Source organism: Lemur catta, chromosome 15 (genome assembly GCF_020740605.2).
Source record: "Lemur catta isolate mLemCat1 chromosome 15, mLemCat1.pri, whole genome shotgun sequence".
Lineage (NCBI taxonomy): Eukaryota > Metazoa > Chordata > Mammalia > Primates > Lemuridae > Lemur > Lemur catta.
Window position 1 is genome coordinate 35,696,240 of NC_059142.1, and position 19,616 is coordinate 35,715,855.

At 55.5% G+C, this 19,616-nt stretch overlaps 3 protein-coding genes across 7 annotated transcripts; all 3 read left to right on the forward strand.

Annotated features, from left to right (window-relative positions):
* Nucleotides 1-244: 244 nt before the first annotated feature.
* On the forward strand, nucleotides 245-5,578 carry HOXB9 (homeobox B9). Its single transcript, XM_045526276.1, has 2 exons — nucleotides 245-963; nucleotides 3,594-5,578. Exons 1-2 carry the CDS (start codon nucleotides 447-449, stop codon nucleotides 3,827-3,829), a joined length of 753 nt encoding a protein of 250 aa, XP_045382232.1. The 5' UTR covers nucleotides 245-446; the 3' UTR covers nucleotides 3,830-5,578.
* HOXB8 (homeobox B8) lies at nucleotides 900-14,525 on the forward strand. Of its 2 annotated transcripts, XM_045526277.1 has the most exons (5): nucleotides 900-963; nucleotides 9,241-9,299; nucleotides 11,513-11,737; nucleotides 12,023-12,494; nucleotides 13,302-14,525. In XM_045526277.1, exons 4-5 carry the CDS (start codon nucleotides 12,071-12,073, stop codon nucleotides 13,607-13,609), a joined length of 732 nt encoding a protein of 243 aa, XP_045382233.1. In that variant the 5' UTR covers nucleotides 900-963; nucleotides 9,241-9,299; nucleotides 11,513-11,737; nucleotides 12,023-12,070; the 3' UTR covers nucleotides 13,610-14,525. The 2 variants fall into 2 exon arrangements, with proteins under 2 accessions (XP_045382233.1, XP_045382234.1); XM_045526278.1 differs by lacking the exons at nucleotides 900-963; nucleotides 9,241-9,299 and having other exon boundaries at nucleotides 11,470-11,737.
* A 225-nt stretch (nucleotides 14,526-14,750) lies between these two features.
* HOXB7 (homeobox B7) lies at nucleotides 14,751-19,355 on the forward strand. Of its 4 annotated transcripts, none has more exons than XM_045526282.1 (4): nucleotides 14,752-14,865; nucleotides 15,234-15,559; nucleotides 16,046-16,328; nucleotides 18,500-19,355. In XM_045526282.1, the coding sequence occupies exons 3-4, from the start codon at nucleotides 16,091-16,093 to the stop codon at nucleotides 18,751-18,753; spliced, it is 492 nt and encodes a 163-aa protein (XP_045382238.1). In that variant the 5' UTR covers nucleotides 14,752-14,865; nucleotides 15,234-15,559; nucleotides 16,046-16,090; the 3' UTR covers nucleotides 18,754-19,355. The 4 variants fall into 4 exon arrangements, with proteins under 4 accessions (XP_045382237.1, XP_045382238.1, XP_045382239.1 ...); XM_045526283.1 differs by having other exon boundaries at nucleotides 15,234-15,466; XM_045526281.1 differs by having other exon boundaries at nucleotides 14,751-14,812; nucleotides 15,234-16,328.
* The last annotated feature ends 261 nt before the right edge of the window (nucleotides 19,356-19,616 follow it).

Here is a 19,616-nt window from a genome sequence, read left to right on the forward strand (position 1 = left end):
CCCCCGCTTCCTGCAGCGGGCGGGCGGGCGGGGGTGGGGGGGGCGGGCGGCCGGCAGCTCGGGCTGAGGTTACGTGGCCGCCGGAGCCCTGACGTGATAGCACATTGCATCAGCATAAAACAATCCATCCTCGATATGGAATGCGGTGCGGACGGATGACAGCGAGAGCGCAGCCCCCTCGCCCGATTGATTTATGTCGGAGCTGACGCTTTATCAGGCAGTCGGAAAAACTTTGACCAATCATTTTGCAAGGAGCGCTGAGCCGGGCTGCTCCACTGTACTTTGTTGGCTGAGAAGTTGAGCAGGGGGTGGGGGTGGGAGGGTGGGGGGCTGGGGGGGTCGCGTCCGAAAGCCCTCACACCGGTCCGGGTGCCACCTCTCCCTGCTTGGGCGCCGCCGCGCGAGTGCTTCCCTTCCCCCTGCGAGCGCCCGGATAATGTCTGAGAATGTCCATTTCTGGGACGCTTAGCAGCTATTATGTCGACTCGATCATAAGTCACGAGAGTGAGGACGCGCCTCCAGCCAAGTTTCCTTCTGGCCAGTACGCGAGCCCGCGGCAGCCGGGCCACGCGGAGCACCTGGAGTTCCCCTCGTGCAGCTTCCAGCCCAAAGCGCCGGTGTTCGGCGCCTCCTGGGCGCCGCTGAGCCCTCACGCGTCCGGAAGCCTGCCGTCGGTCTACCACCCCTACATCCAGCCCCAGGGCGTCCCGCCGGCGGAGAGCAGGTACCTCCGCACCTGGCTGGAGCCCGCGCCGCGCGGCGAAGCTGGCCCGGGGCAGGGCCAGGCGGCGGTGAAGGCGGAGCCGCTGCTGGGCGCGCCTGGGGAGCTGCTCAAACAGGGCACGCCCGAGTACAGTTTGGAAACTTCGGCGGGCAGGGAGGCCGTCCTGTCTAATCAAAGACCCGGCTACGGGGACAATAAAATTTGCGAAGGAAGCGAGGACAAAGAGAGGCCGGATCAAAGTAAGTTATAAAAAGTGAGGAAATACCCAGGCCGAAGGCCAGGCGAGGGGGAGGGGAGGGGAGAGGCAATAAACTGCGGACATTGTGAAGGGAAAACACGGCGGTGGCCGGAGAGCGAGAGCGGGGGGTGGGAGGAGGAAGGAGGAAGGAGGGAAGGTAAAATCTGGGTGCCCTAGAAAGGGAGACTGAGGCCGCTGGAGGAGCGCCGCCCCCACTACTTCAAGTTCTGCAGGGGAACTGGGGCTCAGGGACCAACTCGCTGCTCTCTCGCCTTCCCTTCCCCCTCTCTCCCTGAGGCCGCAGCAGAAAGCCGGGCTATAGACCGGCGACCGCCGGGAGAGGAGCTGGCGGGGGCCGGGGCTGGCGGCTAGCGAGGCCGAGAGCCGGCGCCGGCAAGGGCCGGAGCGCACGGGGCTGCCCGGGACCGCGCGGCTGGCAGAGCTCACCGCGCCACGCGCAGACCGTAAAAGCCGGCCAAGGCGAAGGGGGAGGGGGCTCATTAGGATTTTATTTGCGATGCAACAGCTTGGCGGAGGATTGTTCCTAGCAAATCTCGCGCAGTAGCCGTGAAGGGTTCGCAGCCGGCGCCGGGAGGGGCGGGGGAAGCCCAGGACGCGGTGACTGAGCCTCCTCCCCGGATGCGCCGGCCCCTCCCGGGAGCCTTCCCTCCGGTGGCCCCCTCTCTTCCTCCGCATCCTTGCCTGGGCCGCCGCTTCCTTTTCTGCGAGCCACCTCCTCCCTCCCCGCTGCTCTCCGCGGGGTTCCGTAGCCCAAGCCACCGCTGTCCGCCTCGCGGGGAGCCTGGGAATCGCTTCCGAATTTCGGGGCATCCCGAAGGGACCCAGGGGAGCGGAGGGGAGGGGAAAGAAAGGATTGCGGAGAGGCGGAGAACTTTACCCTTCCTGGGTAGTTTCTCTTCACCTTCCACTCCTCAAAAGCACTCCTGCCAGTACCCCAAGTCTGGCTAATTTCCAGGAGGTGCTACCCGGTGAGAGGAGGGGGTTCTTATATTTTTTGTTTTTAAGGCTGAGAAGGGCAAATGGGTTAGGGGGTTCTTAGCCCCAAACAATAATCCCGAAGGCTGTCGGGTCAAGTCCTCACCCCTGGCTCTTTTGGGGACGTAGGGAGTCCAATTTTTTTTAAGCCTCTCTGCCCTCCTTGCCAGATTTCCCACCAACAGAGTGGCCAAGGGCCCTCTGGGACATCTTTGCTTGCTGGAGAGTAAAGAGCTGCCCCATTCCTTTCAGGTCCCTGCTGGGTCCCACCACCTTCAACCCGCCAGGTTGAGTCAGAAGAGCTGGCATTTGGGGAACATGGCTCTTCCCAAAGTCTCCCGGGGAACCCCCAAACAGACTCCCCCATCCCAAACCCCCAAACTCTGCCTGGAAAGCTCATTATTGCAAGGCGGCCATTTGGCTGGGATCAATTATTAACAGTTTTTTTCCTCTTTCATATTTAATGCGGCTGTGGGTCCCATCCCAGGCAATCACATTAAGGAAATAGCAGTGCAAATTGGTAAGACAGGGTACTTAGTGTAGGATGAACCGAATTTTTTTTATTTTAAATATCTAGAGCTTTTCATTTGGGGAGAAGGAATCTAGTAGCGGGTGGCTGTTATTTTTAATTGGCTTGGCTTCATTTGGCAACTTTCCGCATTCCAGGGTAGGGGGTGAGATGCCAAGGAGAGGACAAGCCTATTTCCTCTTTTTGCTCCTCTTCCACTCAGTTGACCCTTTCTCTACCTCCCTCCCCAAACACACAGGGCCAGGTAAGGCTAGGTGTGCTGTGAAGGGCTTTCTGTTATCCTCACACGGTCTCTGGCTCCCCACCTTGGGACTGGAGGATTTTGCTCCCCAATTTCCCTGTACTTGTGTTAACCAAACTATGAGCTGAGCAGGAGCAGAAAAGGAGAGACTATTGCAACCATAAGTTATCTGTGAGCTCTGGCGCTCCCCTGTCCATAGGCTGGAGTTGATAAATGGTTGCAATTGCGTTGTGTGTGAATTGGAGTGTGCTGGATGTTTGCGGCTCTAAGTGCAGACCTGTATTTGTGGTGTGTGGTGGTGGCAGAGGGGGAGATTTCTCCACAGACACACATGCCTGCTGCCATGTGGCCTAGAGATGCAAGCTTATGATCAAGGCAGGGTGTACTCCATGGACTGAAGGGCTGAGAGGTCTCTTGGCTGTGGCTGAACAGAAATCCCCTCTCCCCCACTCCACCCTTCCTCTCACCTCCTAGACCTAGAGCCAGCACCCTTCAGGTCGGCCACCCCTAGACAGTCTGGTGGCACTGGTGGTGGGGCTTCAGCCATTCTGGGCTCTGACCTGGGTCCTAAGAAGTTTGGACCCAAGTGGAGAAAAATTGAGACAGAACTTGAGATAGACAAAGCTTTGGAAGTTCTGAGGAAGCCTGGGCACACTCTGGCTCCATCCTCTCCAAATAACCTCTCACCTGGAGGTGTCTCTAGCAACTGCTGGCCCGTCTGTGGGACCCTTTCTGGGAGCTTGAAGGCTCAGGTGCCTCCTCTCCAATGCAAGATGGGGAGTGGAGACCAGGGGTGCACCCTCTTGGTCTGGGGCCCTTCACTCCCACCTTCCTTTCTTTGATTCTATCCCTGCTTCTCTTTCAGCCAACCCCTCCGCCAACTGGCTGCACGCTCGCTCTTCCCGGAAAAAGCGCTGTCCCTACACCAAATACCAGACGCTGGAGCTAGAGAAGGAGTTTCTGTTCAATATGTACCTCACCAGGGACCGTAGGCACGAAGTGGCCAGACTCCTCAATCTGAGTGAGAGACAAGTCAAAATCTGGTTTCAGAACCGGCGGATGAAAATGAAGAAAATGAATAAGGAACAGGGCAAAGAGTAAAGATTACCCTCAGCCCTCCCCTGCTCTTCCCCATCTCTTATTTATGTGATGGCTGCAAAGCCAGTGCTGTCTGGGATGTATTCAAGTGAATGGGGAAGGGCATCTTTATCTCCAAGTCCTTTTCCTGCACCTAGAGCCTCTCTCCTTTCCTTTGCCCTTACCTGTCTCTCTTCTCCCTGGGCATCAGGAGAAAGTTTTGTTGATTTAGAAGGTAGAAGTAGTTGGTTCCTAAGAAGGTGATGGGCCACAAGGAAAGAGAGACCCTAGTCAAGCGCCTAGCATCCCTTGTAATTTTTCTGGGAAGCCCCAGCCCCTTCCAGCTTGCCTGTTCCCTCCCTGCACCAATCCAAAAGTTGTCCAGGGACACTCCAACTGCACACAGCCCAGCAGATACCCACAAACATACAGCCTGGAGCCCACAGTAATAACAGGGAAAGCTCACAGCCACCATTCAGTCAAGTGAACTGACACCCCAAATGCAGACTGTCAAATATCAAATCTGGCAGAACAGTCCTCAGACCATCAGGCAAGCCTGGGTTCTACCCCTGAAGCAAATACGCACGGAGAAGATGTGTAGAGACAGAGACAGACTCCTGAATGAGGCGCTGCAGCCCCAAGGTGTCAGCATTGCAATACCTTCCCTATGGAGTCACCACCTATACCTAGGCCATGGGGCCTCAGGTAGATGGGGCAAACCTAGCTCCCAAGCTGGTGGGCTAGAAAGGGCAAGAAAAGGCAGCAAGTGGTCTTAGGAAGATACCTTAAGTGGAGCTTTCCCCCACTCCACCCTCCACATTTTGTTGCAGGAAATATTTAATTCTGCATGATGGTTTCCTCTCCTTCCAACAAAAGGAGGTCAAACTGTGGGTCATAGAGCCTTGACAATGTCGTCCTCCTGTTCATCTGTGCCCCACTTGACAGACTGTAGCTTCTCTTGCTCTCCACCAGCCCTGCATTATTCCGCGTCCTTCCTAGCTCTGAAATCAACTCTCTGTTCGGCCAAATCCACCTTGCACCAGCGAGCCAAGCTGCCCCTTGTAGAAAATCCCCTCCACCCTCCACACTCCCCCCCTAGGTCGACCCCACCACTGTAGGCAGGAAGGCTGGCTCAGTGGAACCTGACTGAGAATTTATTGTGAATCGATTCCTGAGCACCCTTCGGGGTAAGTTATCCGGGACAGGGAGGAGCTATGGCCCCAGCGCGCATAGCTCGGCGCTGTTCCTCCCCATCCTGCCCGCTTCCCGCGCGGAGGAGCCCTGGGCTAGGCGGCAGCCGACCGAGCGCCAGAGGAGACGGGCCCCAGCGCCGGGCTTTGCTACACCGGCCTGGGCGGCGATCTGCGCGACTGGTGCGATCGCACGCTTCTGTGGCAGCAGTCCCGCATGCAAAGGAAAGAAACTAAATCGCACCTAAGCATCAGACAGAAGCTTACTCTCTGCTTCCCCTCCTCCCCCCTAGTTCCCCAGCTCTCAATCCCCTCCAATTCCTTCTTGCTCCTGCTTCTCCTGATCCTGCAAGGGAGCATCCCAGTAGAAGTTTTTTGCTTTGTCGGTGGCTGTCGTGAAATTGTGCTTGTGTTTTGTGACTTCTTTGGGGGTGATTGTCTCGCCTGTTTTCAGTTGTCGCTTATATGGGAGGGTTGTGGGTGGGAGTGGGGAGGGTGAGGGGCCTAGAGCTCTAATCGTTTGTTTTGGAAGAAAAAAGAAAAAGAAAAAGAACAAAAAATATATATCACTCTAGAAAATAAATCTCTCCTTGTGTCTTATTGTGTGTTAGCTCTCCCACCTGACCATAGAGATCCCAGTTGCCGGGATCGAGGATTGGAAAAAAGAGACTGCTGTGCCCAAGAGCTTGCTTCTCAGACCCTGCAGAGCAAGGTGCCTCTGCAGAGCTCCCTGCTCCGGTGGAGCTGAGAGCTGGTCCCCGACACAAGGTCCCAAGACCACTGCTTAAAGTGAGCAAGAGTCTCCCAACAGGAGAACTGGAAGGCTGGAGGAGGGAGAAAAGGGAATATGGGTGGTTTGGAGAGGGGACTGGGTCTTGGGGAGCAATGACGTCTTCTCCCAAAGTTGCACTGTAGACCTCCCCACCTGTGTAAGAGCAGGAGGGAAGGCAAGTGTCCCTGCAACTCCTCTTTCAGCCACTGAGAATGTCACCTTGGTTTGGCCACTTTAAAATGCCGAGCAAAGGAGCAGCAACTTCCCTCTGCTCTTCCCTGCAGCAGGGTGGCTGGGTGTAGACAGAGGCCTCAGGCAGGCTGGGCTGTCCTTCCTTCTGCTCAAAGGGAGTGAGTCCCTTAGGGTTGTCAGCCGTCACTTGGGGTTTGAGGCACCAATTTAAGCCACAGGGTAGCTGCCTTGGTCTGAGGCGGGCTGGGTTTGGTAGGGGCTGAGGCCCGGGTAAGCAGCTCCCAATGGCCGGAAAGGGCATTCAGTGTGGATCAGAAATGTCTCAGGAGAGAATAAAATTCTCCCAAAAGGATCCCAGAATTAAACTCGGGTTCGGAAGGCACCTTTCTGTCCCTCTGGTGTCCCACCAGAGCCTCCTATGAAGACCGCAGTTCTCGGCAGCCTGCCTTTCTTATCCAGGCTTTAGGATTCCACTTCGGCCCGGCTGACGGTCCCCAGCCGGCCTCCCGCCCAAGCCTGTCACCAGACCCACCCGGGCGACACAGAAGCCCGCGGACATCCTGCGGGTTGGGGTAGTCATGGGAACAAAGCCTGGCCCAGTGAGAGGAGCCGGCAAGTGGGAAGACCAGGCCTACCCCCCTCGAACGAAAGGGTGACACGAAAGGATCGGAGAGATAGCAGAAGCCTGGAGAAGCGAAGCTCCAGGCAAGGCAGCCAGGACAGGCACTCAGCAAGGAGGGTTCCACTGGGGATACAGAATGAATCTGGCATTACAGCTGGTGTAGACTAGGCTGCCTCCCCATCTTGAGCTTCCGGGGTCCGGCCGGCGCTGAGAACGAGCGGAGAAGCCCTATTCTGCCAAAAGGAAACACGAAAGTGAGGCTAGAAGCGGACGCGGTGCAGCGGGGTAGGGGGCCAGGCGCCCGGAGGGGCCTCCGGCGGCGGCGTCTGGATCCCGAGCCCCGGGTTGCTTCTTTAAAGACAAACAAAGGCAAAGATGCGGAGGCTCCGAAGCCGGAGATGGGGAAATCGGTTGTCATAAAAGAGAGAGAGATTCAGAGGGAGAGACCGGGTGAGTGCGAGGCAGAGAGAAGCCGGGAGAGGAATTCAATGCCGTGTGCGCTGCAATAAAAGAATATGACCGCTATAAAAGTTTATAGCGTATAAATTTCTGAAGGTTAAGAAACTAAACAGCAGCAAAGCAAACAGTGAGGGGAAACTTTCCGGAGCTGAGAGAGCCGCAGCTGGGCCTGGGCTCCGAGCCTGACGGGGGAAATGGGTGGGCCCCGCTCGCAGCCCCCACCTTCACCCGCCCAGAACGCGGGGCTTGGGGCTTCCGGGGCCCCAGGGGGCAAAGAGGGGAGATTAGGGAAGATGGGGGGAGGGAAGAACACTTTGTTGTCGCAAATGCTTTAGAGATCGCAACTCGCAATTGGGACTCTTGTCTTTGTTCTTCACACCCCCTCCAGAATCAGGCACCATAAATGAGAAGCCCCCTGCGCGCGCACAGACACACACACACACACACACACACACACACACGCACACGCACACACACATGCAGGCCCGGCGGGGCCAGACGTCTGGGCGCGGGCAGCCCCTTGATCCTTTTACAGTCTCATCCCATCCTCTCAGGCCTCCTCTCCCCCTACAGAAAGCCCAATTGTTTCTCCTCGGAGTTTGAAAAGTGCTTGGTTCTCCCTTTTACGGGCCATAAATGGGTGCACAGCTTGGCGGTCTCCGCTAGAAATTAGGGACTGGTGGGGGGGGTGTAAGTAGAAAAAAAAGCTTATGACTTCTTTTTTTCCTCCCTCCTCCATGGTTTTTTTTTTTTAGCTTATCTGCACAATTTCATGAACCGTTCCCTGATTCCGATGCCTTTTCTCTGGTCCGCTCTTGTATCCCTCCCCCTTTTCTGCTAATAATGAAAGTTTCTCTGGTCGCCTCCGCGGCTGGCTGGCTCTTGGAGAACCTGGCCGAGCCGGTGGCGGCGGGAGCCTTTTGGCGGAGCGGCCGCTAGATGGCACCCTTGCTCCACGTGAAAATCCCGGGTGCGGCGGCTGCGGACATCCGCATCTCCGCGCCGCACCTTAGTCGGCTCTCAATCTATGAACTGAGCGCTACCAAAAGTCATGAATAATTTGCACGTAATAAAAAAAAATAGGGTTCGCTATGGCCTTCTCCCCCATTTTATAGATTTCAGATATAGTGGTGTTCCCCCCTCTCCTCAAATGGTCAATTTTCTGAATTTCCCCCACGAGGAGGACTCAGTGCTTCCCACCCAGTTGCTATACTCGCTGGGGCAACAAATGCGTGAAAACCGGGAATAATCGTAATAATAGAGATAATGGGTCCAAATAAAAAAGAAGAATTGATTCGGAAAAATGAGATTTTCCGTGGAGGGGGGCGAAAGGAATGTCCTCGGATGCCGGTGAGCAGGGCAGGTGAGAGGGGCGAACTGGCAAAATGAGGTCCGGATGGAGAAGCAGCTGCCCCGAGGGGGCTGCCCACTCCGGCTGGAGAGGGAACCGGGTGAGACAGCCTGGGAGGCTCCCATTTGCGGGGAATGGAGCCATGGTTTTTGGAAAATTCGGAGTTGCCCAAAGCCTGAGGGGCGGCTCCGCACGGGTGCAGGCTCCAGAGCCTTTGTTAAGTGTCCGGGTCGGGGCTGGGCGCGAGCCGGGTGACCCAGGCTAAGGGCTGGGGCTCCCCAGGGCGGCGGGGTGCGGGAAGGCTCGGATATCTCCTCGGGATGCTCTGAACGCCCCAAGTTGGGCCGCCAAAATAATGCGCGTTTTGCCGGTGGGTGTGAGGGCAGGCGCGGCGTCGGGGAGCAGGAGCTGGGTTCTCCGGGCGTCCTTCAGCTTCCAGGTGAGAGCTGCGGCTCCCGCGCGCCCGGGCCCTGGCCCCAGGCAAACCTGGGGGCTCAGGTCCGTTCATAATTTAGAAGCTGGAGGCCTGAATGCGGGACACTTTCCTACTGAGGTCCGCGCTCCGGCTGTCCACAGCCCCTTCCCTTCCAAATCTATTTCCTTCAGCCCCGCCAGAACCCTGTCTCCCGTCCGGACAAACCTGCACCAGCAATAGATACTCCACCCCCCTCAAAATTACCCTGGCCACAGCCTCTCCTCTCTTCCCCCAGGACGCAGAGCAAAGAGGCAAGCGGAGTTTCTCCTCAACTTGAGTTTCTCTAATAAATCTGCGTTCCGTTGGGTGTTTATAAATTATCTCCTCGCTCTTTCTTGTTTTTTCTTATAATAGAAACATTTTCCTTCCATCAGGAATTTCTGGCACGGTGAAGGGATGATTTAGAACAAGCCATTGAATTTCTACCTCGCTGGTGAGTCCTCAAATCATGACCATAAAATCCCCGGCACTTGATAAAAATGTTTGCTTCGGCAACAATTTAACTCTGCCTTCCTTTGCCTCACGGCCCCCTTAGCCACGCGCTGAAAATTCAAAACCCTGGTTCTTTCTACTTCTTTTTTCTTTTCTGTCTCTCTCTCTCTCCCTTTTAGCCCCTCTCCCATTCTCTGGATTCACTGTTGTAGATGTGACCCCACTGGTAACGTTCCCTTGGAAAAGGTGATAATTTCATTTTTATAAAGATTGGGGTGTATGGGGTTCCCAAAAGGTACCCCTCTAAAAGCAAACCACTCTCTCTTGAATAAACAATGGATTGAATGTATTTGTAAAGCCTCCACTTTTGTAGCTAGAAATTTTCTTTCTCTCTTTCCTTCCTTGCCTTTCCTTTGCCGATAGGCTGCTTCAGGAGGCCATTGGTTCTGACCTTAGAATGGGCCTTCTAAAGCCTGGCCATCACCATCATTAGGCCGGGTAGGCAGGGAAGGTGGTGGGCATAGAATGTGCCCCCAACAGCTTGCTCCAGCATTCTGTGTTTCAGGCCTCTGGTCCCCAGGTCTGCAGGGAGAGCCGGGTTTAACTAGAGGCTCTTCAAGGGGAGAGAAGAGAAAATGGGATACTCAGCTCTATCTGAATTCCCTCCACCCTAAAGTCAGGTTAGATAGTGACAGTGGCTCAAAGGGTGTTGGGGACACTGAGGACAAATAGATGTCTCCTTCCAAACACATACCTTGCAGCCACTGCCCAGGGCAGCCCAGAGCATAGAACAGCAGGTACCAAGGCCAGGTGCCAGGGCCCGGTTGCCCAGCAAGAGCCTCCATTGCCCTTCTCTCCTTTTGATGTGTGTCTGTGGTTGATGGTGCCCTCTCACCCTAGGGCACTGCAGAAGGGGGCAGGGCGTTGGCCAGGGTAGGTTGGGAGCCAACTGGGCTTATTTACTGGGTTCCAAGACCTGAGTGCAGGTGCAGGGCAGCCCCCTGGGGTGTCATCCCTTTGATAGCCTCAGACCCCTCTCCCCTCAAGCAAACTCTGCCCTGAAAGCACTGACTGGACCGAGGTGCCTTCCAGAGCCCCGGCTTCAGCACTCCTCCCAGCAAGCCTAGATTGTGCAGAACCGCAGAATCTGCAGTTGTAGGCGAACTTTGCTCGGTGCTTCACCATCGCCCATTAACCAGAAAGTTTCTTCTCCCCCTGCCCGTCCCTCTTCAAGGTCTCTCAGACCCTGCTCCACAGAAAATCCTTGCTTATTTGTTTAATGAGGGAAAGTTGTGTGACTGGCCAGGTCAGGGCAGAGAGGGGACCCTTTGGGGGCTGAAGAGATGGGGTGTGGGCAGGTGCTTGCCAAGGCTGAAGGAGGCAAAAATCTCGGGAAAAGTCACCGTTTGCGCCGAAGGAAAAAAAAAACACCCATAATCGTTCTCATTTCGGCTTCGTCACCCCCACCGTGCTGCAGTCGGGCGGCGGGGGCGATCGAAGCTGCAGTTTTATAGCTGTAGAGGAAAGAACTCGTAAAATGCTAACAGCTTTTATGCGCTGCGGCATAAACAACAACAGACTCCGGCTTTATTGCGTTTTATAGTTTGTTAAAGAGTTTACAGCCCTTTTTTGGGGGGCCGGTTACCCAGCCAATTCCCTCCACACGATAGTTAAACCTTTATCAATAATAAGGAAATTGATCATTAAAGCTTTAAATATGACTACCTCGTTTGTTTGAAAATATGTTTAGGAGAGGAAGCTGTATGATTTGATAACTTGTATTAAAATACCAATTACATTTATAGGACCTTTTAAAACTCGGCGCAATTAAACCGTGTTCTTTTACATTTTTCCGAAGCGACCCTGACATTTAGAAAGACTCCAATTGCCTCGTTAAAATCGCGAAATTAACAGCGTGCCTACGCCTGGCGCGTTGTGTATGTGTGTGTGCGTGGTTTTTTTCCGTGACTCCCCCACATCAGTCTTTGGGGGTGGTCTGCGAAGGTATTTGATTTGTTGTGAGGCGAGAGATATCTCATTAATGTAGGTAGTTAAACAGATTTAATCCGTATTCATTCTCTCTCACCCCCTCTCCCTCTCCCCCTCTGTCTCTCCCCCCTCTCCCCCTCTCTCTCCCTGGGTGTTTTTTTTCTTCCCCTCCTCTTTTTTTTTTTTTCCGCTCTCTCCTCACTCCCTGGCGCTCTCTCGCTCTAGCTCTCTCTCTCGCTCGCTCTCTCGCTCGCACCCTCGCTCTGCGTTCTGTCCGGGAGGAGTACGAAGAAGCCAATAGGATGCGGGGTCTCTAATGGATGCAAATGATCATGAAAAGACAGTGCAAAATATGAAACAACTCATTTGCAGGGAAGTAAATCACCGAAAACTGTTTATGAACTGGCATCCCTTCTTCGAAATGTAAAGCGAGGACCTCTTTAAGTGGCGGTATATTTTTGTTTGGGGGGTGGGGGGTGGGGGGGAGGGCGAGCGAGCCGCGGCTGCCATGCAAGCTTAGACTTTTGGAGGCTTCTCTGTCCTTTTCTATTCCTGGAAATCACAAAAAGTGTGGCGGCTTCGAGATCTTCTTCGCCTTTTCTTTCTTTTCTTTCTTTTTTTTTTTCCTCCTCCCTTTCCCTCTCCTTTCCTGGCGAGGGTGACTAGGAGCCGGCGAATCCGCGTTTTTTTTCTCTCTCTCCCTCCCTTTCCCCCTCCCCACCCCCTCCCCAACAGCCCCCAACTACAGCCTCTGCCGCCGCCGCCGCCTCAAAATTCAATAAAATGAGCTCTTATTTCGTCAACTCACTGTTCTCCAAATACAAAACCGGGGAGTCCCTGCGCCCCAATTATTATGACTGCGGCTTCGCCCAGGACCTGGGCGGCCGACCCACCGTGGTGTACGGTCCCAGCAGCGGCGGCAGCTTCCAACACCCGTCGCAAATCCAGGAGTTCTACCACGGGCCATCGTCGCTGTCCACGGCTCCCTACCAGCAGAACCCGTGCGCCGTGGCGTGCCACGGGGACCCGGGCAACTTCTACGGCTACGACCCGCTGCAGCGCCAGAGCCTATTCGGTGCGCAGGATCCAGACCTGGTGCAGTACGCAGACTGCAAGCTCGCGGCTGCCAGCGGCCTGGGCGAGGAGGCTGAGGGCTCGGAGCAGAGCCCGTCGCCCACACAGCTGTTCCCCTGGATGCGCCCGCAAGGTGAGCTCGTGGCGGGGCCGGTGGGACAGGGCGGGCCGGGAGGGCCCAAGGCCGGGTAGGGGGCCGAGCAGGCCCGGGCGCATTCCCTGTAGCTACTGGAAGACTTGCGGGCTCCGTTCCGGTCGCCTCCGCTTCTTCCTTTTCTTCCTTCCTTTCTTTCTTTTTCTTTTTTTCGGTTTCTTTCTTTCTTTTTTGTTTCCCTTGAAGGGGGGTCGCTAAGCGACATTTCCTGAATCCATAAACCCCTCACCCTGCCTTACTTTTCTTCTCTTTCCCCTCCTTTTTTTTCTTTTACTGTTTTATGGGGGGTAGTGGAGAGAGGGTGGTGGGAGTAGGGGCGCTCAACTTTTGCACTTCTCAATTGCTTTATAGTTTAATTACCCTGAAGAAACTTTTCTTCTGGGGCAGAGGCTCTGGGGGCTTTTCAAGGTGGATTCATTCGTCCCCACCCTGCTTTTTTATTCTTATTTTCCCCCCTCCTTCACATCCTTCCTTCTAAAGTTTATGGCACTTTTAATAGATTTGAACCACCCTCCACCCAACTCTGGTGCTGGTTACCAGGGGAAGGGGCTCTCCTTTCTGGCTCCCTTGGACTCACTGGTGTCTGATCCCCCTCACCCCGCCCCCCCCCGCCGACCACGGCCTCTCTGCGCCCCCTACCCCCGCATGGGGTAGAAGGTCCCTTGCCCTTATTATACTGGTCTCCTAGGCTCGTTCACGAATCTTCCAATCTTCTCCGTCTCTGTCCCCTCCCCCAACTCTCCTCCTCTCCCCTCCCCTCTGTCTCGCCCTTTCCCCCATTCCCAGCAGCCGCCGGACGCAGGCGAGGCCGACAGACCTACAGCCGATACCAGACCCTGGAGCTGGAGAAGGAGTTCCTATTTAATCCCTATCTGACTCGCAAGCGGCGAATCGAGGTATCGCATGCGCTGGGACTGACAGAGAGACAGGTCAAAATCTGGTTCCAGAACCGGAGGATGAAGTGGAAAAAAGAAAACAACAAAGACAAGTTCCCCAGCAGCAAATGCGAGCAGGAGGAGCTGGAGAAACAGAAGCTGGAGCGGGTCCCGGAGGCGGCGGACGAGGGCGACGCGCAGAAGGGTGACAAGAAGTAGGCTCCAGCTGGGACTGCCAGGGCCGCGGCTTCCCGCACGTCCGCCGGTCCCCGACCGCGCCGCCGCCACCCGCCCTCGCCCGAGAGAGCTCTGGCCCCGCGAGCGGAGCCAGGAGCCGAGCCTCCCACCGCAGCGTCCCCGCCGCGCCAGTCCCCGCTAGTGGTAGTATCTCGTAATAGCTTCTGTGTGTGAGCTACCGTGGATCTCCTTCCCTTCTCTTGGGGGCCGGGGGGAAAAGGAAAGGATTTTAAGCAAAGACTCCCTCGCCCCGCAAGGGTGAGCGGCCGAGGCCCGGCTGTGCCCCCCCCTGTGCCCCCGCCCCCTGCCCCGTGTAAAAAGCCTCCTTGTGCAATGGTCTTTTTTTCCTTTGAACGTGCTTCTTTGTAATGACCGAGGTACCGATTTCTGCTAAGTTCTCCCAACAACATGAAACTGCCTATTCACGCCGTAATTCTTTCTGTCTCCCTGGCTCTCTCTCTCTCTCTCTCTCTTCTCTTCTCTTCTCTTCTTTCTCTCTCTCTCTCTCTCTCTCTCTCTCTCTCTCTCTCTCTCTTTCTCTCTCTCTCGCTGCGTCCTCATTTCCCCTCCCAACCCCTCTCTCCCCGCTGCCCTCCCTAGCTGGCTGGCTTTCTCTCTTGCTTCTCTCTTTTCCTCCCCCACCCCCCACCTTTGGTTTGACAATTTCGTCTTAAGTGTTTCTCAAAAGAGGTTGCTTTAGTTAGCATGCGCGCTGTGGGCAATTGTTAAAAGTGTTCTTAGGTTTACTGTGAAGAGAATGTATCCTGTATCCGTGAATTGCTTTATGGGGGGGAGGGAGGGCTAATTATATATTTTGTTGTTCCTCTATACTTTGTTCTGTTGTCTGCGCCTGAAAAGGGCGGAAGAGTTACAATAAAGTTTACAAGCGAGAACCCGAGACTGGCCGGGCCCGCGCTCCTCATTTGCTCCTGGGCGCCTTGCAGAGCTGGGGGGAGGCTCCTGCGCCTGCGGAGGCTAGGTCGCGGAGAGGAGGGGGCGGGGGCTGGAGGCAGGTGGTGCGAGTCCCTTGGCCGAGGGGCGCCGGGGGTGAGGGAGGCGGCTGCGCGTGATTGGAGGAGAGAAAAACGAGGGAGGGGAGCCAAGAGAACCCCCTCCCCTCGCGTTCCGAGGCTGCCTGGCCCCGGAGACCCGAGCGCCCAGGCCACGCTGGAGAGATGCGCCTGGGTTGGTGGCTGTATCCTCCACCACCTCCCTCTTTGTTTTGATGTGTGTCCTATGTGAGTGGGGTAGGGGATAAATGTGGAGCGCAGGATTGCTGAGCTTGCTTAGATTTTTCTCTTTCTGGAACTCTGGTGGGGGGAACAGGAGGATAAGGGAGATCCTCTTCCTCACCTCTCCCTCTCTGGGACTTGGCCACCTTCGCTCAGCTCCAAGGCCTAGGCTCCCCGCCTTTCTTCCTTCCCTGCCTCTGCTTCTCTGGTAGCCTCGCTCCACTGAGCCGTCCAGGAACCGGGAGAGCAGCGTGTCCGGGCTGCCCTCCACTCTCTCTCCCTTTCTTTCCCCACCCCATCCCACTCCACCCCATCCACTCAAGCAAACACCCCCGGGTTTTTTTGTTCTTTTTACTTCCAAATCTTTTTTTTAGCCCCCAGAAACTGCAGCACACAACGCCCACGGGCTGGATCCTGTGTCTTAGGAGCACCTATGAAGCCTCGCTCCATCTCTACTCGTATCTGGGGCACCGAGAGAGCCGTGAGCCAGGCTTACCTCTTTCCTCGCCTTAGGAGAACCGGACCAACTTCACCCAAAGGCCCTGGTGAATTGGCCCGGCTTAATAAAGACTGACCTGCCCCCACTCGCCGCCCACCAACCAACCCAGTTGCGTGCATTCAATTCCTGCGTTTGCCTCTCGCTCCGTCGGTAACGGGCTGGAGAGGATGGGTGGAGGGTGACAACGCGGATCGCTGGGAGGTTATTTATTTTCCCTTCCACTCAATCCCTTCCTCCCCAAATCTCGCCTGCAACCTGCCTCCAGCCCGCGGGGGTCGGCAGCGGCCCTTGAGCCCCCAGCCCCAATCCACAGGGCTCGGCTTTCCCATTCATTATTGATCATATTTTATAAATCCAACGCCACACAATTTTTTCCACATTACCGGGAGCCGTGGGGAGGCTGCCCGGCCATTGGCGGAGGGGACGTCACGTGGGCGGGGGTCACGTGGTCTGGAGAGGAAAAAGGGGGTCCTTTTTGGTGTAAATCTGGACTCTAATTCTGTAATATATCAAGGAATCTCGTAAAACCGACACTAAAACGTCCCTGCCTACAAATCATCCGGCCAAATTATGAGTTCATTGTATTATGCGAATGCTTTATTTTCTAAATATCCAGCCGCAAGTTCGGTTTTCGCTACCGGAGCCTTCCCCGAACAAACTTCTTGTGCGTTTGCTTCCAACCCCCAGCGCCCAGGCTATGGAGCGGGTTCGGGCGCTTCCTTCGCCGCCTCGATGCAGGGCTTGTACCCCGGCGGGGGGGGCATGGCGGGCCAGAGCGCTGCTGGCGTCTACGCGGCCGGCTACGGGCTCGAGCCGAGTTCCTTCAACATGCACTGCGCACCCTTTGAGCAGAACCTCTCCGGGGTGTGTCCCGGCGACTCCGCCAAGGCGGCAGGCGCCAAGGAGCAGAGGGACTCGGACTTGGCGGCCGAGAGTAACTTCCGGATCTACCCCTGGATGCGAAGCTCAGGTAACGCCGCGCACCAAACTGTCCCGAGCCCCAGCGTGCAGGGCACATTCCCTGGAAGGCGCCCCCTTCCCGGCCGGGCAACCGTTTCCGCGTCCAGAGTGCTCCCGGCCTGGGGTCGGCCCTGGGGACGCGGCACCCCCTTGGCTGCAACGCAGCGCGCTGCCCCCACCCCCATATTTGCTCGGTGCTCTCAAGCTTGCTCTGCTTCCCGGCCGCGGATCTCTCTTCGCGGACGCCGCGACGCTCCGAGCCCCCATCCCGCCTCCCACCCTTCCTCTCGGCCTTTTAGCTTTAAATATTTATCAGCAGCGCCGGCACGGGCTGGAGACGAGGCCGTTTGTCTTGCGGAGGAAGGCTGGGGTTTGCAGAGAATAGCCATTAGGTTCTCCCCCTTCTCTCCCCCCTTCCCCGCCAGGGATCTCAGTTCTGGGTGTGGCCCCCAGCCCCTGCTCCGTTAAGGTATGGGGGAGGGAGCCGTAGCGTTAAGCAATCTCCCCTCCCGTTTCCTTCCCAGCCAACCCTGCTCCCCCATTATTCCCAATAGGACAATTAGAGGTGGGCTCTAGAGGCCTGGGGGGAGGAGATGAGGACCCAGCCAGGGAGACAGAGCCAGAGAGGCAGGTGCAGGGAGGGAGCTGAGGCCAAGAGAGATGAGGCTCCTGACCCCCCAGTGAACTTGGAGGGGGGGGGGGCAGGAGAATTAGAGAAAGGGTCAGAGGCCTCCTGGGAGCACAGCTGGCTTCCTCAGGTGCCCTTCCCAGGGCTCCTATGCACCCCTGGAGAACTAGCCAACAAGTTTGGAGGTGTCACTCTAGAAAGGTGAATCTCCTCTTAGGGAAGGGGCTAGGATTCCATGGAGCCAAATCAAGATTTAAAGAGTGCAGGCCACCTAGCTAGCTGCTGCGGGAGCCCCAAGAAGCCAGGGATTCCATGGGTCTCCTGCCAAGTTTGGCCCAGACATCCTTTTTAATGTTGTCCCAAGGCAGATGAACTTGGGAGCTAGCCCCAAGGTCCAGAAGGCCCAAGACTTGTGGTCAGAGGCACCCAACCCAAGGAAGGTGGGGGCCAGGAGGAACCCAGCTCTTACACTGTCAGTATTGGTGGTCACAGTCCCCATTACCTGGTCCATAATTCAACTGCCTTTCCAGTTGATTTATCAAAGCCCCAATTTTTCTGCTCGTAAACATTTCAGCTTGGCTTTTATCTGACTTGAAACAAGGGCCCCTGGCCCCTCCTTGTGCATCTCCTTTCCAGGAGGGCTGACATCAGCACCTCTCCCAAGTCTCTTCAGGTTCTGGGTCTAATCTGGGAAGTTTCTCTCTGCCCTTCAGCCCTCACCACCCAGATACTCCATGTTCTGCCCTAACTCAGGCTGCTGTCTCTCCTCTTCCCCTGGGCCTTCCTGGAGGCCCAAAGATCACTTTGGCCAGCTGTATTGTCTGGGCAAGCAGGAAGACAGGACAGTCTGGCCCTGGCAGAACCTCACCCAATCACTGGAAAAGAATCATAGGGAGGGCAGCTGCTCTCAGACAAACTCCATGCTCCAAGGAAATCTGCAAATTCTCACCTCATTCCACAACAGGATGGCTGGGAGACTGGGCCTGTGAGGCCCCTTTGTCTCCTTTTCTTCTTGGGAAGCACTCCTAGGCCAGGCCTGGAGCCCCACTCCAGGGCCACTTGCATAGTTCCCATTGCCTTCTACCTCCAAGACCATCAGAATCATCATCCAAACAGGCCACTTGCATGGCTCCCATTGCCTTCTACCTCTAAGACCATCAGAATCAGCATCCAAAAGGGGAGACTTAGGGTCCCTGATCTCAGAGAGTGAAAGGAGGATTAAACTCCCCTCTTCCTACATATACCGGTTAGGAGCAGAACCTTCAAGAACCAGCAGGTTAGATCTTCCTGGGTTCAGAAGCTTCAGGCTGAAAACGACTTCTTGGATGGAAAACAGAAATATTTTCCTCGGGAGGCCTGTAGAATGTTCTACACATTTAGGGGAATGGGCAACGTGGAGCATGGGCCGAGGTATGGAAAGAGAGAATTTAGTTTAGTGGGGAAATGGGCTGCTTCTGTCCGCAGACTTCACACACAGGGTCTAAGAGGGAGGTGGGCACTCTCTTGGCGGTTTCCCCACTCACTGATTTTTCTCCTCCAAATACCTTACTCAGGAACCGACCGCAAGCGAGGCCGCCAGACCTATACCCGTTACCAGACCCTGGAGCTGGAGAAGGAATTTCACTACAACCGCTACCTGACGCGACGGCGGCGCATAGAGATCGCGCACGCGCTCTGCCTCACGGAAAGACAGATCAAGATTTGGTTTCAGAACCGGCGCATGAAGTGGAAAAAGGAGAACAAGACCGCAGGCCCGGGGAACACTGGCCAGGACAAAGCCGAAGCAGAGGAGGAAGAGGAAGAGTGAGGGACAGAGAAAGGCAGAGGAAGAGCGAGATGAGAAAGGGAGAGAGGGAGAAGCCCGGCTCTGGGAACTGAACCAGGAAACTCAAATAAGGAAGAAAACACTATTTAAATGAAAGCAGTTAAAAAGTTTTTAAGGAGAGAGAAAGGTGAAATTTTGGTTTCTCAACACTGAAAAAAAAATACTACCTATAGGAAAGCCTGTCGGGTTTGTTTTTGTACAATATGAGAAGGACATTATCTATCTTGTTCTGTAGCTTTCTGGAATTTGCCTCCCCTTTTCTATGTTGCTGTTGTAAGGTCTTTGTAAAATCTTGCTGTTTTGTAAGCCCCTTTTGATGCTGTCTTTGTGGACTGTGGACTTTCTGGACTAGTGCCTGTGGTTCCCCACCCTGCTGAGCCTCTGCCTTCCCAGTAGCGGCACCAAAGGGGCCTTAGGGAGCCCCAGGGACCTACTGACTAGGGTGTTCCCCCAGCGATTAGGGTGTCCCCCCAGCATCTGCCCACTGCTCCGTGCTCCTGCCAGCTCCCCACCGCACCCTAGGCTCCTCTTTACAATCTATGTGTATGTAAAGGATGGAAAAATAAAACGCAATTAAAAATAAACAGATGCCTTATTTTCTGTGTCTCCCTAAGGCTGGGAGGGGGTCAGGGTTAAGGATGAGGAGGTGTCCCAGAGCCCCTCTGCTCTGACTTCTGCTGTGGGCCCATTTCTGTGCTGAGTTTGCTTTTTTTCCTGGTGCCCCCAGATCTGGGGAGCTGCCAACTAAAGAACCCCAATATTGCACACACGCATTCTCTTTACACTCTTTACACATTGACATACACGAATACACACAGTCACACACCTTATTTACAGGCTGACAT

What these genes read in the sequence shown, in the direction of transcription:
- HOXB9 (XM_045526276.1), top strand. Translation starts at nt 447, where the DNA reads ATGTCCATTTCTGGGACGCTTAGCAGCTATTATGTCGACTCGATCATA. An exon ending in CAAAGAGAGGCCGGATCAAA is followed by an intron (nt 964 to 3,593) that starts GTAAGTTATAAA and finishes CTTCTCTTTCAG; the next exon opens with CCAACCCCTCCGCCAACTGG.
- HOXB8 (XM_045526277.1), top strand. Translation starts at nt 12,071, where the DNA reads ATGAGCTCTTATTTCGTCAACTCACTGTTCTCCAAATACAAAACCGGG. An exon ending in CCCCTGGATGCGCCCGCAAG is followed by an intron (nt 12,495 to 13,301) that starts GTGAGCTCGTGG and finishes CCCCATTCCCAG; the next exon opens with CAGCCGCCGGACGCAGGCGA.
- HOXB7 (XM_045526281.1), top strand. Translation starts at nt 15,929, where the DNA reads ATGAGTTCATTGTATTATGCGAATGCTTTATTTTCTAAATATCCAGCC. An exon ending in CCCCTGGATGCGAAGCTCAG is followed by an intron (nt 16,329 to 18,499) that starts GTAACGCCGCGC and finishes TACCTTACTCAG; the next exon opens with GAACCGACCGCAAGCGAGGC.